At 34.3% G+C, this 18774-nt stretch overlaps 1 protein-coding gene across 4 annotated transcripts in view; it reads right to left on the bottom strand.

Annotated features, from left to right (window-relative positions):
- The window catches only part of LOC119610803 (mucin-12), a 48353-nt gene that overhangs the window by 4442 nt on the left and 25137 nt on the right, over positions 1 to 18774 (bottom strand). For all 4 annotated transcript variants that reach the window (XM_037966165.1, XM_037966164.1, XM_037966167.1 and 1 more), the window contains 2 exons: positions 2353 to 2952; positions 63 to 2296 (listed from right to left, as the gene is read on the bottom strand). In XM_037966165.1, coding sequence (XP_037822093.1) covers positions 63 to 2296; positions 2353 to 2952 — 2834 coding nt within the window. The remainder of the gene's footprint in view (positions 1 to 62; positions 2297 to 2352; positions 2953 to 18774) is intronic.

Raw genomic sequence — 18774 nt, 5'->3', positions numbered from 1 at the left:
ACATTTAAATTAAATAAGTTTATTATCAATCACATCGAATTGAGATTTTTAAATTAACTCACCTTGGTGGCCACATTGAGGGTCCTTTAGGTCCTGGCCCGTATTGTAAACTACCCGGCGGTGGTTGATGCAATTGCGTTGTCATCATCGGCATAACACCTGAGGCGTGTGTGGTTGTAGGCAACGAAACCGTGGAACTATAGGAGGCATTTGATGAAATTGCCAACGAAGCAGCAGAATGTGGTATGGGCAGCGGCGGAGCTCCACTCGTTGTTACGTATGGCGATGACGACGACGATGGTGGTGGTGCGGATGATGCTAAGGAGAGCCCGCCACCTAAATGAGTATTGGCAGTTGAGGAGCGCGGTAAATAAGTAACATTGCCCTCATTACGCTCCTTTGGCGGACTTTCAGTTTGTGGTGAAATTCCTTTGTGAATCACAGATGTAGATGACGAAGATGTTGGTGTAGTCGTTCCTATACTGGATGGTGGTGGTTGACTACTGCTGCTGCCGCTGTTAATGGATGTTGTGGGCGAGGCTCCTCGCAGCAGAGCTGGATGAGGTGGCAGCATGTGAGGGGGCAATGGTGGCATATGAGGAGGCGCCAAATGTGGATGTCCCAACAAATGAGGATGAGGTGGTGCCAACAATTGCGTACCATCCCTGGTCAAAGGCGATGAGGGCGGCAGACCGCTTGCTCCACTGCTTAACGTAGCGCTGAGGGGTGTCGACGCCGATGTGGTTGTTGTTACATTGGCTATACTGTGGGCAGAGTGCGACACCGATGGATGTGGTATTAAACCTGCACCAACCGATTGGTGGTGCGATGGTGGCAAGGGACCACCTAAAATCTGCGGCTGCAACTGCAACGACTGAGGATAAGGAAGATGTGGGTGGTGCAAAATATGGGGAGCCATTGAAGATGTTGGCGGCAGTCCATGCTGACTTAGATTTGCTGATGATGAGGCTACCGAAGTTGGGGTTGGCACTGTTGTGGGTGTGGAACTAGTAGGCGTACTCGATCCACTGCCACTGTTACTCACCGGTCCTGGAGTGTGACCCGAACTTGAGGGTTGACTTACTGGCGTTGGTGGCCGCAGACTTGGAGGTTTCGACATTTGCTGCATCATGGGAGATTCTCGACTTGTACGTGGCGAGGCACTTGGCGATGGCACTGCAGGCGGCAAATATGGACTGTGTGGCAAACCACTGTAGGGAGCATAAAGTGGATAATTCGGATAGGGCGGGCGATATGGCGACGAATGCAAAAGCATTGGTGAAATACCATTTGGCGGCATGCCACCCGGCATCATTCCAGGTGGTGCAACACCAGGTGGTAAGCCAGGCGGTAGACCTCCGGGAAAAATTCCTGGCGCAGTTTGCATGGGGGGCATGCCACTACTACTGCTTGAGATGGTTGAGAACTTTGCCATGGATGTGACAGTGGAGTGGGGAGCAGCTGTTGAAGGTGGATGTGATGATGGCATCGAAGAAGCCAACGACGAAGCATGAAAGGAGGCAGATGATGTTGTAGGTAATGACGATGGTTTACTACTTGCTGCCAACGAAGACTGTTGCTGTTGTAGTTGCTGCTGCTGCTGCTGGTGATGGGGAGGCGGCAAACCTTGCGGTCCAGGTGGTGTAGCTGTGGATGACATTGCATTTGGATGCGGTGAGATCCTGGAGGCACCACTGTTTTGCGGATGCTGCCCAGCACCACTACTGGCAAATTGCGGCAGATAACCATTCATCATGGGAGGGGGCGCTGCAGGACCGCCATGACCAATGCCATGGGAACCTTTCTCTCGATTTTCGGCCTCATTTTGCTTCATCGACATCAGTGAATGCTGTTGCTGCGTATTTGCACTGGAATGCTGCAGGGAGGAGGGAGGGAATGGATGCGTTGGAGGTGGAGGACCGAGTCTGCTATTTATCGATCCAGGGGCACTAAAACCTCCAGGTGGACCAGCCATTATATTCGTACCAGTCGACGAGGGGGGCATTTGAGCACCGGGTGGCAACTGCATATTTGCTGGAGAGTTTGCAGTCCCTTGGGAAGAGGGATGCCCAGACTTTTGATGCATGCCTTGCAAAGGCGACGCATTCGATTGAGATGATGGTGGTATTGGTGCAGGAGACATGAGATTACCAGTTACAGGAGATGGAGAACCTGCCAAATGCTTGTTCCCAAATGGGCTATCACTAGAGGCATGAGGATGTTGTTGCGAATGCGGCGACGGTAAAGGACCAGATGGCGAGGGAGAAGTCAGAGCATTGCGAGGATCATTAGGAAGCTGTAATAAAAATAACATATTGATAATTGTACTAAAATTAATAAAACAGAAAATACCTGATTGGCAGAAGAAAATGCAGGCGGTATATGAGAAGAATGGGGAGGACCTAATGCCGGTTTTTCGCCCCCAATATTTGGTGGTCCGGGTGGCGGTGTTGGTCCAAACATTGCATGTGGTGGCAACGAAGACATCATCATATTACTGTTATTATTCGACGATAAGCTTCCTGCAACACCGCTACCTCCTGCAGACGGTGGTCGACCATCGTGTGGATGCAAATGTGGTGCATGCGAATGTCCCGTCGTTGTACTGCCACCCTGGGGTATCGATGACGTTGATGCAGTGGATGTTGAGAGAGCAACGCCAGCCACACTTGTGGGCGGTAGACCGGGAAATGGTGAGGGCGGAGCTGAATTTTGCTCATTATTACCGGATTTTTGCACTAAATTGGCGCTACTAGCAGCAACAGAACTAGAGGAGGCAGGTGTTGTGGTACTTGACGTTAAACTCGTTGTCACGGATGAAGGTGCTGCTGTACTAGTCGCCTGTTGGGGATAATCGGATGATTTTCGAGGAGTTGTTGGACTTGGAGTTGTATTTGAAATTTGTTGAGTGGGCGTAGAAGGAAAAACTATGGCTCCTAACTTATCAGAACCCTATAAATAGAATGAAATGGTTAATTTTGTTATTAAAAAATTAACATTTTAAACGTAAGATCAAAAGTTTTGGTGAAATCTCCAAATTTAATAGTAAACATTTTCATTCCTTGTGCCCTACATTTGAAATGGATTTATTTTAAGAAAAAAAAATGTGTTTGTATATTAAAGCTTCTCATGAAATTTTAGACGGCGAGAAAAAAGAAAACAAAATTCCAGCGATGATGATTGAAGCGTGATGTTAAAGGTTATCTCTGAGTGTCTGTCGGCATATCTGTTGGCCTTGTTGGCAATTTTTGTCGAGGAAAAGAAAAAACTCACCTTTTGCACTGTTGATGTAATTGCCATTGTTGCTGGTGATGAGGATGATGATGCGGCTGCTGATGCTGGATACGAAGATAACAAAGACGATGTAATTGTTGTTGTTGCAGCGTTGCATGAGGATGAGGACGCTGACGAAGTTGTTGATAATGAGGACATGGGTTCACTGCTAGAGGTGGTTTTTGAACCACTTGCTGCTGTTGTTTTAACGACGTTGGATAATGATTTTGTGGGTACTGCTGCTGCTGTTGATGATGATGTTGTTGCAGTTTTTGTTGTTGTTGTAAATTTGCTTGTTTGTTGCTTTTGACTATTTCCACATGTTGTAGCAGTTGTTGATATTGAAGATTTCGATGAAGATGAAGTTGCCGCCGTCGTTGCAGTAACAGAGTTGGATGACGTAGATTTTTTTGAAGTTTTGGAAATCGTTGCTGAGCCAGCAACTGCAGCAACGGCTGTTTCGGCGGCAGCAGCAGCACAAACACCATCCTGTTGCTGTGCATTGCTACTGGAAGACTCGACTCGTACAATAATCGCTATTTTGTTAACTTCTCTCGAATGTTGTACCGTAAATTTTCGATTTTTTTAAAAAAATATTTTTTTAAAAAAATCAAAAATGTAACGGCTTACCAACACTACTTACTGCCCAATTAATCACAGAAAATTTACAATTTTGCAAGATTTATTACAAAATTTCTTTTTTTTATATTGTTTCCAACAGCAGCAGGTTTGATTGACTTTGATTTGAAAACTTTTATTACAATAATTCCGGCAATATTTATCGTTTAGTTTAAGGGTTTTTTGTGTTTAACTTTTTAAAGTTTTAAATAAAAATTTTAATTAATTTTTAATACAATTTGTAAAATTATCAATTAAAATTAATTTGATAAACACCACAGACGTCCACCAGAGTTAATGAAGAAAAACACTGTTTGAATATTTGTAAGTTGTAGATATGTTTGCTTATTTAACAACTTGTCGTCGTAGTTTTTAAGCACTTAATAGTGTCTTTTAAGTGTCTCTATAAAAAATTAAATACATGGCGTCGACACATTTTTGATGATTTGATTTAATGGGATTTCATTTGACTGCGCGGCTTTGGCACTCTTTTCTGTATTTGTATTTTGTTTTAACATTAATTGCACAAATTTATAATGATTTTAATGGTTCTTTATTTAACAAAAATTTTAAATGTTTCTAAGAGATTTCTATAAAAAATTAATAAAATAAATTTTTTTAGTATTGCACATTTTTTTTTTTTTTGATTTAGTCAACTAGATTAATATCAGTCGGTCACAAATCCGTCAAAATATTTGAAATCGTTTTCCAGATGCATATTAGCCATTTTATATTTTGTTTTTGAAATTTGTATCGTATTTAATCAATTTGTATGTTTAAATTTTCAAATAAACTATTAAAATTTATAATCGTTTTATCTAAACTAACACTCCCTTTCGGTACTCCCTGTAAAATAAAATAAACTACAACAACAACTATGTATAATATCGCAATTTCTGATGACAAAACAAAATTTATACAACTGGGTGCGGTTTCACGAATAAGTCACTTAAGGTAAGTAAAAATCTCCCTGGTTTTAAACATATTTCTTACTGACCAGTTAGTGCAATATTTAAATATTGTATATAATTTGAGAAAGCAACGGACGACAGTTTGCAAAAATTCTGTAATAGAACAACTAATGGTTGGTTGACCAAAGCCATTTTCATTTATATAAACAGTGAAAAAACAGTAACATACAAAAGATACATTTTGTAGATTTCGCCTAGAAATTAATAAATCGAGAAAAAAGTAACTACTTTGTGTGGACTTAAGTAGTAAAGTAGTTGTATTGTAGTTACTCATACACACGCAACGCACAAGTCCATGGTGGTAGAATACTCTGTCATTTGAATCTACAGAAAAGTAAAACAACCAACTAAATACAACACAGGTCTTATGTTATCTTAATATCAAAGCTTTGCGCATTTATAATACCCTACAACATGCATATAAATATTGGTACAATGTACATATATAACTGGAAATAACTCACATGCTGCAAATCACTTTAATTTGTATAAATACCTTTAAAATTTTGGTATTCAGATCAATAGAAAATCGATCGATCAAAAAAAGGATTTATATCAGATTCAAAATTTTGTAAAATTGCAATTTTGATTATCATATGTATGTATGATATACATACATATGTTTGTATGTATGTATACCTTTACAACAAAAACAAGCTATGTTTTGGGAAATTAGTTTATATCGATGTAGGGTATCATATAGCTTGCTTCAAAATATACTATTCTTTTTTTTACTTTTTCAATCTTTTAGCTTTGTTGTTCTAAACCAGGGTGATTTTCTATTTGATGAAAGAAAACTAAATAAAAAAACACATTCACTTACAAAAAAATAAGGAAAATACTAAATAAGAAGAAGAAAAAATAAGAACAAACAAATACAACAAACACACTTAAGCTATGTATATTATGGTGCAACTGAGTAAAGCACTTAATTAGAGAAGCGATTACTTTAGTACTTGGATGCTTAAGCTGTTGTATGTTGTACTCAGCTATTTTAAGCTTTCTCTCAGTGTGTCTCTGTTCGTTTTTTGTTTAGTAATGACGGTTCTTTTCAAAAAATTCTTTGATTCTTTTTTTTTTTCTGTGAATAGTACTTTTTTCTATTTATAAAATGTAGATATAAGATATTTGTATGTAAAATGATTGTAACACAAAATTTTACATACATATAAAGAGTTGCCAGATGATTTTCGCATTGGAATTAAAAACTTATTTACACATACAAAAGGTTAAAAATCTAAACGTGCCAAATTGTTTCATTACACTTTTATAGAAAAGAAATGAAATATGAATTTAAATAAATTAAGGTCTGTACATTAAATCGTGCATTAGAAGTTTAAAACTTTGATTGAATAATACCCACATATAACCGTAAAAAATATAGGGCTGAAATAGCCAATTATGGACCAATTGTTACAAAGATCATGTAATATGGTTTTTGTGACTAATTTTAGATTAAAATATATTAAAATATATTTTGGAGAAATCGTGGGCATCATTGTAGTGGATATCATTGAGGATCAAAATATGTTAATACCCCTCCGTTCAGTAGAAAAACTGTGAGACAAACTAAAAAACAAATTTCTAAACTTTTCTCTTGTAAACAAAATTATTTTTGGATTTTTTGAGAAATTTCTTGGGAATGCCCTCTTCTAATCCAGTAGAAGAATTTTTCGCTGCATAGATTTATTTCTGTAAAAATCGTATTAAAAGAAAACAAAACAAAAATATAGGTACCATGACCGTGATTAAAACGGGTGTTCATTGGTCCATTCATAGTAGTTTTTCATGTCTGATGCTTTAATATTATGTTTCGACTCATGCGAATAGTGAAATATTCCGTTCTACTATTATTCCGAACTTATTATCAAAGGACCAGACATAAAATGACGGATTTCTCATAATATACAAAATCCGTCATAATCCTAAATATTGCAGAACTATTGCCATTATTTATAAATCGAGGTTCATAGGCTACAACTTTTTTGAGTTTGAGTAGCTTCATCTACAAAGATGAGCAACAAAATTTGAAGAGTGCGATTAAGTATCAATAAAAATTTAACTGATTAATATTATACTATGAACAACGACTTTCTTCTCTTTTTCCCCTGCACAAATTTGTAGTAATTTTTAAAACTTTTAATTATTATAATTTTTAATTAAAATCCAATCAAGTACTACCCAACTCTTACAACTTGCCAACAACAAATTAGCTTTTACAACAACATCTCCACCATAGAGTAGGCAATTTATTAAATACCTTCTAGGAATAAATTACTTATTTAATTAGTCCGGTAACATCATTATTAAAGGTATGAAGCCAAAAGGCATTAAAAACTGCTTATAAAAAGCAACAAAACAACACAAAAAATCAAACCAAAAACACACACACAAAGTGAGAAGTATGGAATAATAATATTAAACAACAAAAAAACCGACTTGTCGGCATGTTTCTCGTAATGTTGCACTGCAACGTAATTAACACTGTAATCCGTACCGATTATAAATTAAGACAAATTGATGGAGTGTGTCGACGAGGAGGTATTATAAAAGTTTTTTGGCAAAAGTCCACACACACAGAACACACAAACATTCACTAATAACAAAAAAAAAAACACAAAATGAAATGAGAAAAAAGGAAAAAAGCACACACAAACACTTATATGTTCGCTCAACTCATAAAAATGGTAATGTATGGATGTGGATGGTTGGTTGGATAAATGCCTGAAACAGGAAGGGTCGGTCGGCCGTTTGTACGTTTACAAAATAGAGGCGTATTAATATTAGAAGAAGGGGTCGCTGGGGTCGGGTGTGTATGAATTGAATGGTGTATTAAACGCACATAAGAGCTTTAACAAGTAAAATATTAAAGAGAATAAAAAAACAAGAAAGCGTGGAAACAAAAAAACAAACAAAATAATGTGTAGAAAAAAGTGGTGTTTGCAAATAAATTCACAACGGGCAGCAGCAATATTAAGCACAGCAACAACAACAATAATAATAAAAGAAAGAAAAAAATTACACAAAACCTCAGTAAGTCGTCGTATGCATAATACCCCCCAGACTTGCTACTACTCGTTCATAAAATTTAAAAGAAACAAAAACAACAAGCAAGCAAGTCAACTAAAAAGAACCCGAACGAAAAAAACCCGTACAGTGGAATTTTTAAGATAAATGTATTTAAATACTTCTCATATCAAGTTTATCATCATCTTTCGCTATCACGCCAAATTAACCAAATCTTTTAATAATGACGTAAACACACAATGACAAACAAACAAATAAAAAAAGAAATTCTACAAACAAAAGCAGACAGACATTTAGATGATGATGATACAGTAGTAATTTTATGTTTAATTGAAAACTAAATTTTATTCCCAGGGGGAGTAAGTAAAATGCGTAAAGAAATTAAAGAGAAATAATGAAAAGGGCGAGAAGGATAATGATGATTAAATGTGCAATAAGTATAAATACATATTGAGGTGAAAAATCTATGTAATCCTTTTCAATAAACCTCCGTTTTTTACCATTTTTGAAATGTTATAACAGCTCGAAGTCATCTTTAAATTTAAAATTTGTTGTGCTAAGTGAAAGCCCAATGTGTCGACTTTAAAATAAAGTTTATATATCTTTGTATCTCTGAAAATCGAACTATTTTTCTTAATTCACAAAATCTAATATTTGTTGTTATGAGAAACATATTTTTAAAAATAATATCATTTTCGGAATTAACTGAATTATCTTAATTTTAGAATTTAAAGAATCGAATAGGTTTTCCGAGAGATTGAAGACTAAAATAAGATATTGTGCTGCATGAACTAGCGGCTCACTATAGTATTAATAAAAAAAGATAGATACGTAGGACTTATAATGTCCTATGGCTGGGTTGAGATAGGATCCGTAATAGGGTAACAAAACGGGCCCAGTATGTGGGCCAAAGTAAGGCTACCTCATTAATCTAACCTGTTGTGATGTTAAATATAAAACATACAACCAATCATAGACTTTTTACGATTATTTGGGGTAATTCTGATGAAAAAACGTCGAAGTACCAACTCCTCATAATGAAAAGCAGAACAAACTTGTTTGTTATATACCAGAAGGTCTACTAAGAAAGAGTGGTCTCCTAAATTTATTAAAATTTACTAAACTAATCTTTTGTACTACTATAACCACTGTAAATCAGACTGGAACACAGTGCGAGAATCAACGTTCAAATAATTTTTTCATTAATAATTTTTTTTTTGTTTGTCTTTTTTGTTTTTGTTGTATTTCATTTAACATTCAGACATAATACACTCTACTGTATAGAGTTTAACAGAGGCGGCTACAAAAGGAAAAAATTTAAATACACACAACAAAAAAGATGGCAAACGACTATAACGAGGAGGAGAGAAGAACACGGCTAAAACAGCAAGGAACGATAGCACCAACAGTAACAAAAACAATGACTACGACAATGTTGTTGTAGTAGTTGTCGACAACGTACTGTAGTACTCTACTCAACTCGTAGTATATTTGACAACAATATTTTTTTTTGCTTTTTTCGTTTGTCGGTGGAGTAAGGAAAGAGGGACATATGGTGGCAAAAAAGAATTCTCGGCTATTATTGTTTTGTTGTTGTTCTTGTTGTTTTTAATACGTTTTTATTTTTATTTCATGTTTCCTCGTTGTTATGCGCAACGCGTACTTATGCAAATTTACACATAAAACACACACATAAATATTCACGAGTAAATAAAAAAACAAAAATAAAATGAAATAAAAAGAAAAAAATCAAGTACGAAAATAAAACTTTAGAAATGAACGACGAACGACCGGCCACAAGAGCTTGAACAACGAAAAAGACAGTCAGCCAGTTAGTCAGTCATTCATATAATCATTTAGCGGATAGTGTGTAGAGTAGGGGTCAGTTTTTAACAAGCAGTTCATCTGCATTTTTTCTTTAAAAGTTGCTTCTTTTTTTTTCTTGCAGTGTGCGTGTTTTGGAAATGGTTTAAAGAATGTGTTTTATGGTTCCGAGTTTAGAAGTTTAATTTAAAAAAATTAAGCCACATATCAAACAACTTAGAAAGTAAAGTCGGTTAAGCACGACTGTATGATATAGATCTTATATCGGAGATATGGGCAATGAAGGCCTGATCACTAAGATAACTATTAATTAACACAATTATTAAGCCCTCTCCCCAACAGTGGTGTAGGGTATTAAAATGTGTACTTATATAATAAAAATTAACTAATTAAAGTGAAAAAAGATTTAAATTTCAAAATGTTTTGCAGAATGATGACAATGCTCTAGAAAAGTAAGACTTTGATGATGATGAGGAAGAAAAAGAATTGGTCAGATTTTAAGCGTTACTACCTACTACTTGTACAGACATTAATTTGAAGCAATCGGTTGTTGTTATTCTTTTTTTAACCCAACAACTTTTGAACTATTCGATGTATCCTTTTATATAGTCATATTGGAATTAATTGTATTTTTAGGACTCCTAAGTATCTAACATTTCTCTTTACAAATTATATATTTCTTTCGACAGCAAATTACTTGGATAGTATATAGAACAGTAGGGTCTGCACTTGGTTAGTGTTCTAGTCTGTCAGGCCAGAGGCCGTGAGTTCGATTCCCATCGCACAACAGGCCCGATGGTGGCCTAGGTGTATTTCTTCGTATTTAATGTATCATATATTCTAATTTTAAACTAACGAACTAGAGTTTTCGGTATCCAATATTGTTTTTAAATGATGGGTAAAACCTCTAATCATTCAAAAATTGCCGGGTATTGTTGCTTTATAAATACTGCATACTGCAAAATCAGCACATACTCACAAACAAACTTGAAGTCATGTAATTTAGCCTGTCTGCCACGTATCTACATACATAAATTGTTATACTCGCACAAGGCAACAAACATTTTCAAAAACAAAAAAACAAAATGCAAAAAACTAAAATGAATGATCAAACGTATGTGCATAAACGATGTACAAGCTAAAGAGGGTACGGCCTCTTTTTAGGTAGTATTATTAAACAGAGGCGCAACGAAATATGTATTCCCCTCTACTGTTTTTATTTTGCTTTACAGTAACTGACTTAAGAATATTTTTGCCATGGAATGGTTTTGTGTCCTACGGATTTGTATAATCAAAGTTATATTTATTATAACCGAATGAATGAAAGAAAACGGATCGCACTACACTGAAACCAAGTTTGATTCTCTATAATTTAATCAGCTAAATAGTTGCTTAAAGTGTCGAAAGTAAAATATTTTTTATATGAATAGTAGATATATTAAGGTTAATGTAGTTATTCTTTGCGTTTTGATTCCAAAACAAAATTGGCGGTAGTTCGAAAATTTAATAATTTATGCCAGTTTTTAAGATATTAACGCGATTAATTTTGGTGTATTTTTTTCAATTTTTAACTTTTTTTGCAACATTTTTCTTTTATTTTAGACAAATTTTTTAAAAATTTTAAAAATCTTTTTTGTCACTGCAATATTTTCCTTATAAATATTTGACACTTTTTTGTTTAATAACTTTTAAGGAATATTTTTTTTAAATTTTTTTCTGGATTCAAGGTTTTAATGATTTCAAATAACAATAAAATGTACCACAAATTAGTAACTGTTTCATTTGTTGTAGATTATTCAAAATTACATTAGTATTACAAATATTTTTTAAATAGCGGTTTTATTTCAATATTCGCATTGGTTACACTGTTTTTAACAAATATTTCTATTAACTTTGTATAACGTATTTTTAAACCAATAAGTTTAATATAAAACTGTGTTAAACTTTAGATTATTTATTAGGCTATCCTTTTTTAATTTGTTTTCTTTATAAAATTTCTGTGCAAATATTAAAGTTGTTTTATAAATAATACAACTATTTTTAACCTTTTTTAATATTTTTTTTTTATAAATTTTGCACTTTTTTAAAATAGAAGCAAATTTTGGCTTTTAAAATTAAAAACATATGTATATGGTTTATTTGTAAATTTATTATCACATTTTTGGCAAAAAAATTGTTTTTTCAGGGTTTTTTTTATTATTTTGTTTGCACTTTTTATTTAGTAAATAAAAATATTTGTTTATATAAATTAATGATGATTTCATATAAGACGACAGACACTCTAATGCAAATATTTTCCAAAATGTGTAAGGAATGATAAAAAACTGTGGTAAAAAGGGTATAGAATTCCGGTTTTGCAGATTTTCTTTTCTAATACTTTTAAAAATCTTGTCTAAAAATACAAAATTTTTATTTAATATTAAAAAAAAAACAGGCGCTAAATTTTTGAATTATTCAATTTTTTGTTAATACGTCACTGCACATGTATTGTATTATTGCTGGCATATTTGCTGTTGTTGGTATACAACCATGTTGTTGATGACGATGACGACAACGATAGGCAATCAACATGCAACCACAATCAACCACAACAGGCATGCATACACGGTCTAAGCTATGTATTGCTTTTGTCAGAGTAAGCCAGTGCAGGCTAGGAGGCATTAGCTAGCCAGGCAACAGAGGCAACATAATACGAGAGCAATCTTAAAAGGCATTATTCATTATATGAAAGAATTATAGTTTTGTTTTAAATTGTATCACCATTCAGAGTATCATACTGTTCGAAATATTGGTACGTATGATAAATAAATATACATATTATCGCTCATACGTCGTAGGCCTCTTGCAAATAACAAAGAATGATCCATAGAAATAGCGGGTGATAGTTCTGAATATATCTTAGAGGATCTTATACCATAGGTTAACATGTCTAGGTGGCTTTTGGATGGATTAGTTTAGATACCTCATTTTTTGGTAAATGAAGTGCCTGAACACTAATTATTTTTTTTTACATTTGGGGAAAAACTACTACCTAAGACCGAGGGATACAGACTCCTAGTAAAATAGCTGGTAACTCATCAGGCTGTTGTTGTATGTGACTGACATAGGTAGCAGTGTGGTACACAACATTTACAATTGAAAAAAACTCTAACCATACATCCATTGGCAAACATCAACAAACCATAGAGTTCCCCCACCCCTGCATTGTTCCTTGCCCAAACAAGGCAAGCAAACGAATGTTAATGAAAACAACAGCAGTAAATAGAAGACCCTCACGCAGCTAGTGGTGGTTATAAAGTGTAAGCGATTTTATTTGTAAGATTTGGCACCACTGCCTATACCCCATTGTATTGGCTGTGGCAATTTGCAAATAAACTACAATAAAATAAACAAGAGCAACAACAACAACAACGGCAATTGGCAAAATAGCACATATGCACAATGTACAATGTACAAACATAGACACAAAGATTGTACATGAATAATGAAAAAAGTAGAAAAAACTACAAACACAATTTGAAAATCGCCAAAATAATGTATGAACTGTTAACGCACAAACTGTCAGTCTGTCTGTCCACCAGCTGTATCATACATGTTTCTACCAACAAACTAACAATTTCATGTATAAAATAAATAAATTGTAGTGGAGTTTAGAGGGGACAGTATAAAATCCATAAAAAAGTTTCAGTTTTTTTCTAAAATGTCTGTCTGTCCTTTTGTCTGTTTAATCCAATCATACCGTATCAATGGTTTAACTTTTTTATTATTTATTTTTTAAGTTTTTTTAACTTTTTTTCAAAAGATGCTTTTTTTATTGAATTTTAAACACAAAAAATAAAACTTTTTTTTTAAACACACATACACACGCAGCAAACTTGTAAAGTGACGTTTGGAACAAAAAAAATACACAAAACAAAACAGAAAACTACAAAACAAGCGACGGTTATAATAATGATGATAATACGAGTTTATCGCTGTCAAACATCGAACGTGAATTGTTTTCTTTTTTGTTACTCTCTTCTTCAAACTAAACTTTCCGACAATGACGACCGACAACCGTTATATTTAGCGTACAAAAAAGCTCCACTTGCTTTCATATCACGAAACACTCTGAATACCATGGATTTTGTAAAGTACTCGACAACCTAGTACTTTGATTTTTTTTTGCTTGCCTTCCTTCGCTCTTTCGTTCATTTTATCACACACAGATACACCAAACAACCACATTCTCTCAATTACAAAGAGAGAAATATCCACAAATATACAAAAACAGTAAAACGTCTGTGAGAATGTGAGAGTTTTAACAATTTATCAAAGTACAAAAAAGTATCTGAACTGAAAAAAAAATGAAAATCACAAACAAATCACATACCAATTGTTGGGTGGATTAGAGGGGGGTTTGCTGCAGGGGTTGACGGTTGTTTTAAATAGGAACGTGGTAAAACAATACAATAAAGTATGCTAAAATATGTGATGAGTTTTGCTTCTGCAATTGTTGTTGTTATTGATACTGCTGCAACTTTTTGTTGTTGTTTTGCCTGAGAGCAGAGAAAATTGTTGCATTTTTTGTTTGTGTGCATTTGTTTACTCTTTCAGTGTTGCCATAAGTAAATTTGGAGTTACATTTCTTAGGCAAAAAAAAATTTCTCTCAAGTTGTCGAGGATGTCACAAACCATTTAATTTTTTTTTTTTTTGTGAAAGTATTATCTGTATGACAAATTAGAATAGTCTCCTAAGAATATGCCAAACTATTGGAGTACCGGATCCATTAAGGTAATCCCAAAATTGCACACATACAATTCACATACGTTATTGGAGCACATGTTTATTTTTTTAAACAACGGAATATGCCCGCATTATATAGGATGTACCCGTATAATTTTAGCATGGGGTTCATTTTGGAATTACTCTGATAAAATTAGATTAGATTCCAATGTTAAATGAAGTATTTGAGGAGTATTCATGAATAATTTTATAATAATTTAAACTTTTCAAAAAATCCAATCCAAGATCTGAAGGTTTTTCATCACACTATTTCAAAAACTATCAAACAATATAAAGAAGACTTAAAGATTAAAAGAAAACCTGGATCGGTAAGAAAAAAGGTCTAGCAGATATTGTTACAGCAAAATAAGTGGAACAACTCTTTCGAACAGCACCAAAGACTTCCATTACAAAAGCAGCTCATATACATATGAGGAAAGTAATCAGATTCTTTGGGTGCAGAGCCAAAGGTAATGATGGGTGACATTAGGCTCGATAAATAAAGGAATACGTATCTTTAAACAGCACAGACTACCTTTATATTTCTGAACAAATTTGACATCATGCCAATGTCAACAAATTTATAAATACCAATTTGTACAATATCTTAATAAATGTATGTGTTTTTGGCAATTTCACTCTCGGCTCACTCTTTATAACGATATTTTAACACTATTTTTTATAAATGGCAACACTTTAATATTCTCCCATGTTTTTTTTTTTTCTTTTTTTACCATGAAAAATAAACACGAAAAAATGGCAAACAGTTGTACTCTCGTCTCGACGTTGGCCATGTTTTTTGTGTGAGTAAATGTGAATATTAAAAATTTCAATTCATGCTTGAGTATATCCAACAGATACAATAATCCCCAAAATACAAAGAAATGAAAAAAATCAACAAAGCTAAAAAATCAAAACGTAGACAACATCGTATAACAAAAAAATCTTTGAAAAAACTGTATGCCCAGTACTTCTCAGATACTTTCTAAGATGATTTTTTGCTGCTGTTTTTATTTATTTATTTATTTGTGTTATTCTTTTGTGGAAGAAGCTCACAAAAGAGTAGTTTAATTTAAAATAGAATTGCATTGAATTTAAATTGGAAGAAATGAAAAAATGAATAATAAAAAAGTAAGAGAAATAAATAAAGTACTGAATCCAATATAGCATGGCATTCCAATGAAATTTATTCCTTTTTCTACTTAAGGTGAAGAGGCAGCAGCAACAAGATGATGATGATGAAACAACCAAACAAACAAATGTATGGATGGATGGACAATAAAGGGGACAACACAAGCAATGTGAATTACTATACACAAACTACATCAGCAACAACAACATAAAACTCATTGAACGTGTAGAGAGTGTATAAACCACAGGAGCACGTAGAATACAAATTCAAAACTGAAGAAGCAAAAAAAAAAAAAAAAAAAACGAAAAAATTCCAAATTCATTTGATATTCAGCATCAGTACAGCTATCAAATACGAGCATTGCAAACGTAACGAGAGATGATATTGCCAATAAACGACGTATGAATATGCAGGCAAGGCAAACCAGGCAGTCAGGCAGGCATTCAGGCAGTTATGCAGTCAAATGCAATGCAATGCAATAATAACTACTACTTCTACTCAACTCCACTCGACGACATCAACAACTCCAATCGACTGACTCCATTCCATGCCATCATTCCAAACATACACACATTGAGTGTGCATTTATGCACTTTGGAATTATAATTTACTTATATGAATATGTATGCATATGTACTATACATCCATCTATGCATTCATGTTTATGAACGTACAGATAGATGGACTGTGTGCTAGCTTGGTTTGCTTGTTGGTCGAGTGGATGAATGTTCAGGCATATTCCCCACATACCACTTGCATACCAAATAAAAGCAACTAACCATACGACCATCTAACCAACCAACCAGCCATTCGACCGAACGACAAAAAACCAAAACCAAACATCCCAATAAACCAAAACTCTACTTTACTCAACCAAAAACAACTAATGTATGTTTGTCTGTCTGTCTGCCCGTTTTCGACTAAGTGAGTACAGTACAGTATTGATCAATAAATTAGTATAACTACGGTGATAATCAAATGGAATAACAGGAATTTGGCATCATGTAAGCTAACGGTGATGCTTCTGTGAGGTCGTATGCGGATCTTGGGGTAGATTTTACTTTATCAATCTATCTGGTCTTGGATAGACTCAGATTATCCATCGAGTCATGATCATGGTGTCCAACTAAGTACGAAAAATGTCAAAACTTCGCCAAATGCATTTCAAAAGCCATATATGAATGGAACTAGATTCACATCGCACGACCTCCAAAGAAATCATAGAATAACCTTGAGATTGGATACATTTCTATATGGTTCTATGAGAACCTTTAATTTAAGGAGTCCGAAATCCAAACGAAGACTTTTCACAACTTCCGCGACATGACTTTTATACGGCAAAAAACAAACAAAATTCCTTTAATATCTTTCATGCGCGGCAAAAGAAAGATTATCGAGTATTTACAAAAAGAGATTTATTTACCAGCACAGGGTGCCTTAATATTTCTGGATCGATTTGGTATTCAAGTAATGTTGAAAATTTTGTACCACGAGTTCCAATTCCACTAAGTGTTTCATTAATATCCTTTGAATTAAATCTTCCCTGTGAAGAGTTTAATTCAAAGCTTATAAATAAAAACTCCACTAATTATTTCAACTCAACTGTAAGTACCGAACATATTCATCCAACTTTCAACTACTGCCACTACACATTATACTATAATGCCTGTGAAAACTTACTACATTTTAATACATGATACTCCTCTTCCTCTTTTCAAGTGTATTCAGTCTATGCCAACATGCCACATTACCTTATACACCAAATTTAACAGCTATAACAACAGCAGCAACAACAAAAGTAGTAATAACAAAAAAAAAAAAAACAATGAAAATAAAATACAACAACCAACCAACAAACCACTTACTTATTTAGTACCTGGTGAATTAAAGCAAATACAATAAATAAATAAATACGAAAAATGCCATATAATCACTGCTAAAGCATCTAAATTAGCGGCAATCACACAAAAACATTCACACATTATTATAAGTACGTAGTGAGACGACGACAAACGACCGGCTCAACTAAACTCAATCCAAACAACAACTCGACGACTATGACTCTATGACTATGACAACGAATGAACGAACGAACAGACGTACCAACGTTCGAACCAACCAACAAATAAATCTGCAAGTAGCAGTACTATAGTCACAGCAAAATTATTGTGGGGAAAGCTATACTCACACACACGGACAGCAGTAAACGATGCCAGCCAAAGAACCAACCAACAAAAAACAATCAACTTAACCAAAAGCAGTCAGTCAGTGAGTCGAAATGTCTGACGGTCGGCTTGTTAGTCAGCCAGCCAAACAGCTAACCATTCAGCCAACCAACCAACCAAGATCCAAAGCACACTCATGTACAAGTACACACTTCTCAAGTTGTAGTTACTTGAGTGTTTGAGGGGCAACAAAGAGGAATGAATCAAAAGTAGCAGCTCGTATAGTAGTCGTTCGTATTGCAATATACATAATAAAATACTTGAACAAGCATTTATACAAGAAAAGCCAAGTTAAAGACTACATTGCAGGAATGTCCATTATAACTTTATCTGAAATTTGACACTTGTCACACGGTATAATATTCAAAAATTTACATTGCTAATTTTTAAGCGGATTGCAAAAGTGTAAACGGATTTCTGTGTTAGAAAATTTCTAAAGCCTAGATCACGGCTCAACTTGAACATAGGTGATGTTGACTTTGAGATCTTGATTACAGTTTATTGACAAGAAAAGCTTACATCGCTCGGTCTTAGTAACCAACTTCTCACGGCAAGACTTATTTCGATCCGTTTGGTAGAGTTATTGAAAACTACCTTTACTAACAATATCTGAAAGAATTTGGTCTGGGTTATGTTGTTTTTGTATTACAAAAAGAGTGTACAGTAAATCGAATTGCACACGATCTTCGCATAGAATTTATGAACTCAAGAGATTGGCTATAATTGATCTTTAGTATTTGCCTTACTAACATCGTTTTCGAAAACTGTTACCATTGATATAGCAACTCTTGGGCTAAGTTGGCCATAAGAAAGTATGCCGATAGAAATGCACATTCCTGTTTACAGATGAAACCGCAGTTATCTGTTTATCATTATTAGTGACCAATCTCGTAAACATCAACTCTCTAGTTCTACCACGAAGTCTGCATTTTAAAATTA

This window comes from Lucilia sericata, unplaced genomic scaffold (genome assembly GCF_015586225.1).
Source record: "Lucilia sericata isolate MDLA Ls3-8-SP2 unplaced genomic scaffold, ASM1558622v1 Contig001280F_arrow, whole genome shotgun sequence".
In the NCBI taxonomy this organism is placed as follows: domain Eukaryota; kingdom Metazoa; phylum Arthropoda; class Insecta; order Diptera; family Calliphoridae; genus Lucilia; species Lucilia sericata.
The sequence above is the reverse complement of the archived record's forward strand: the minus strand, read 5'-3'. Positions and strand labels throughout refer to the sequence as shown.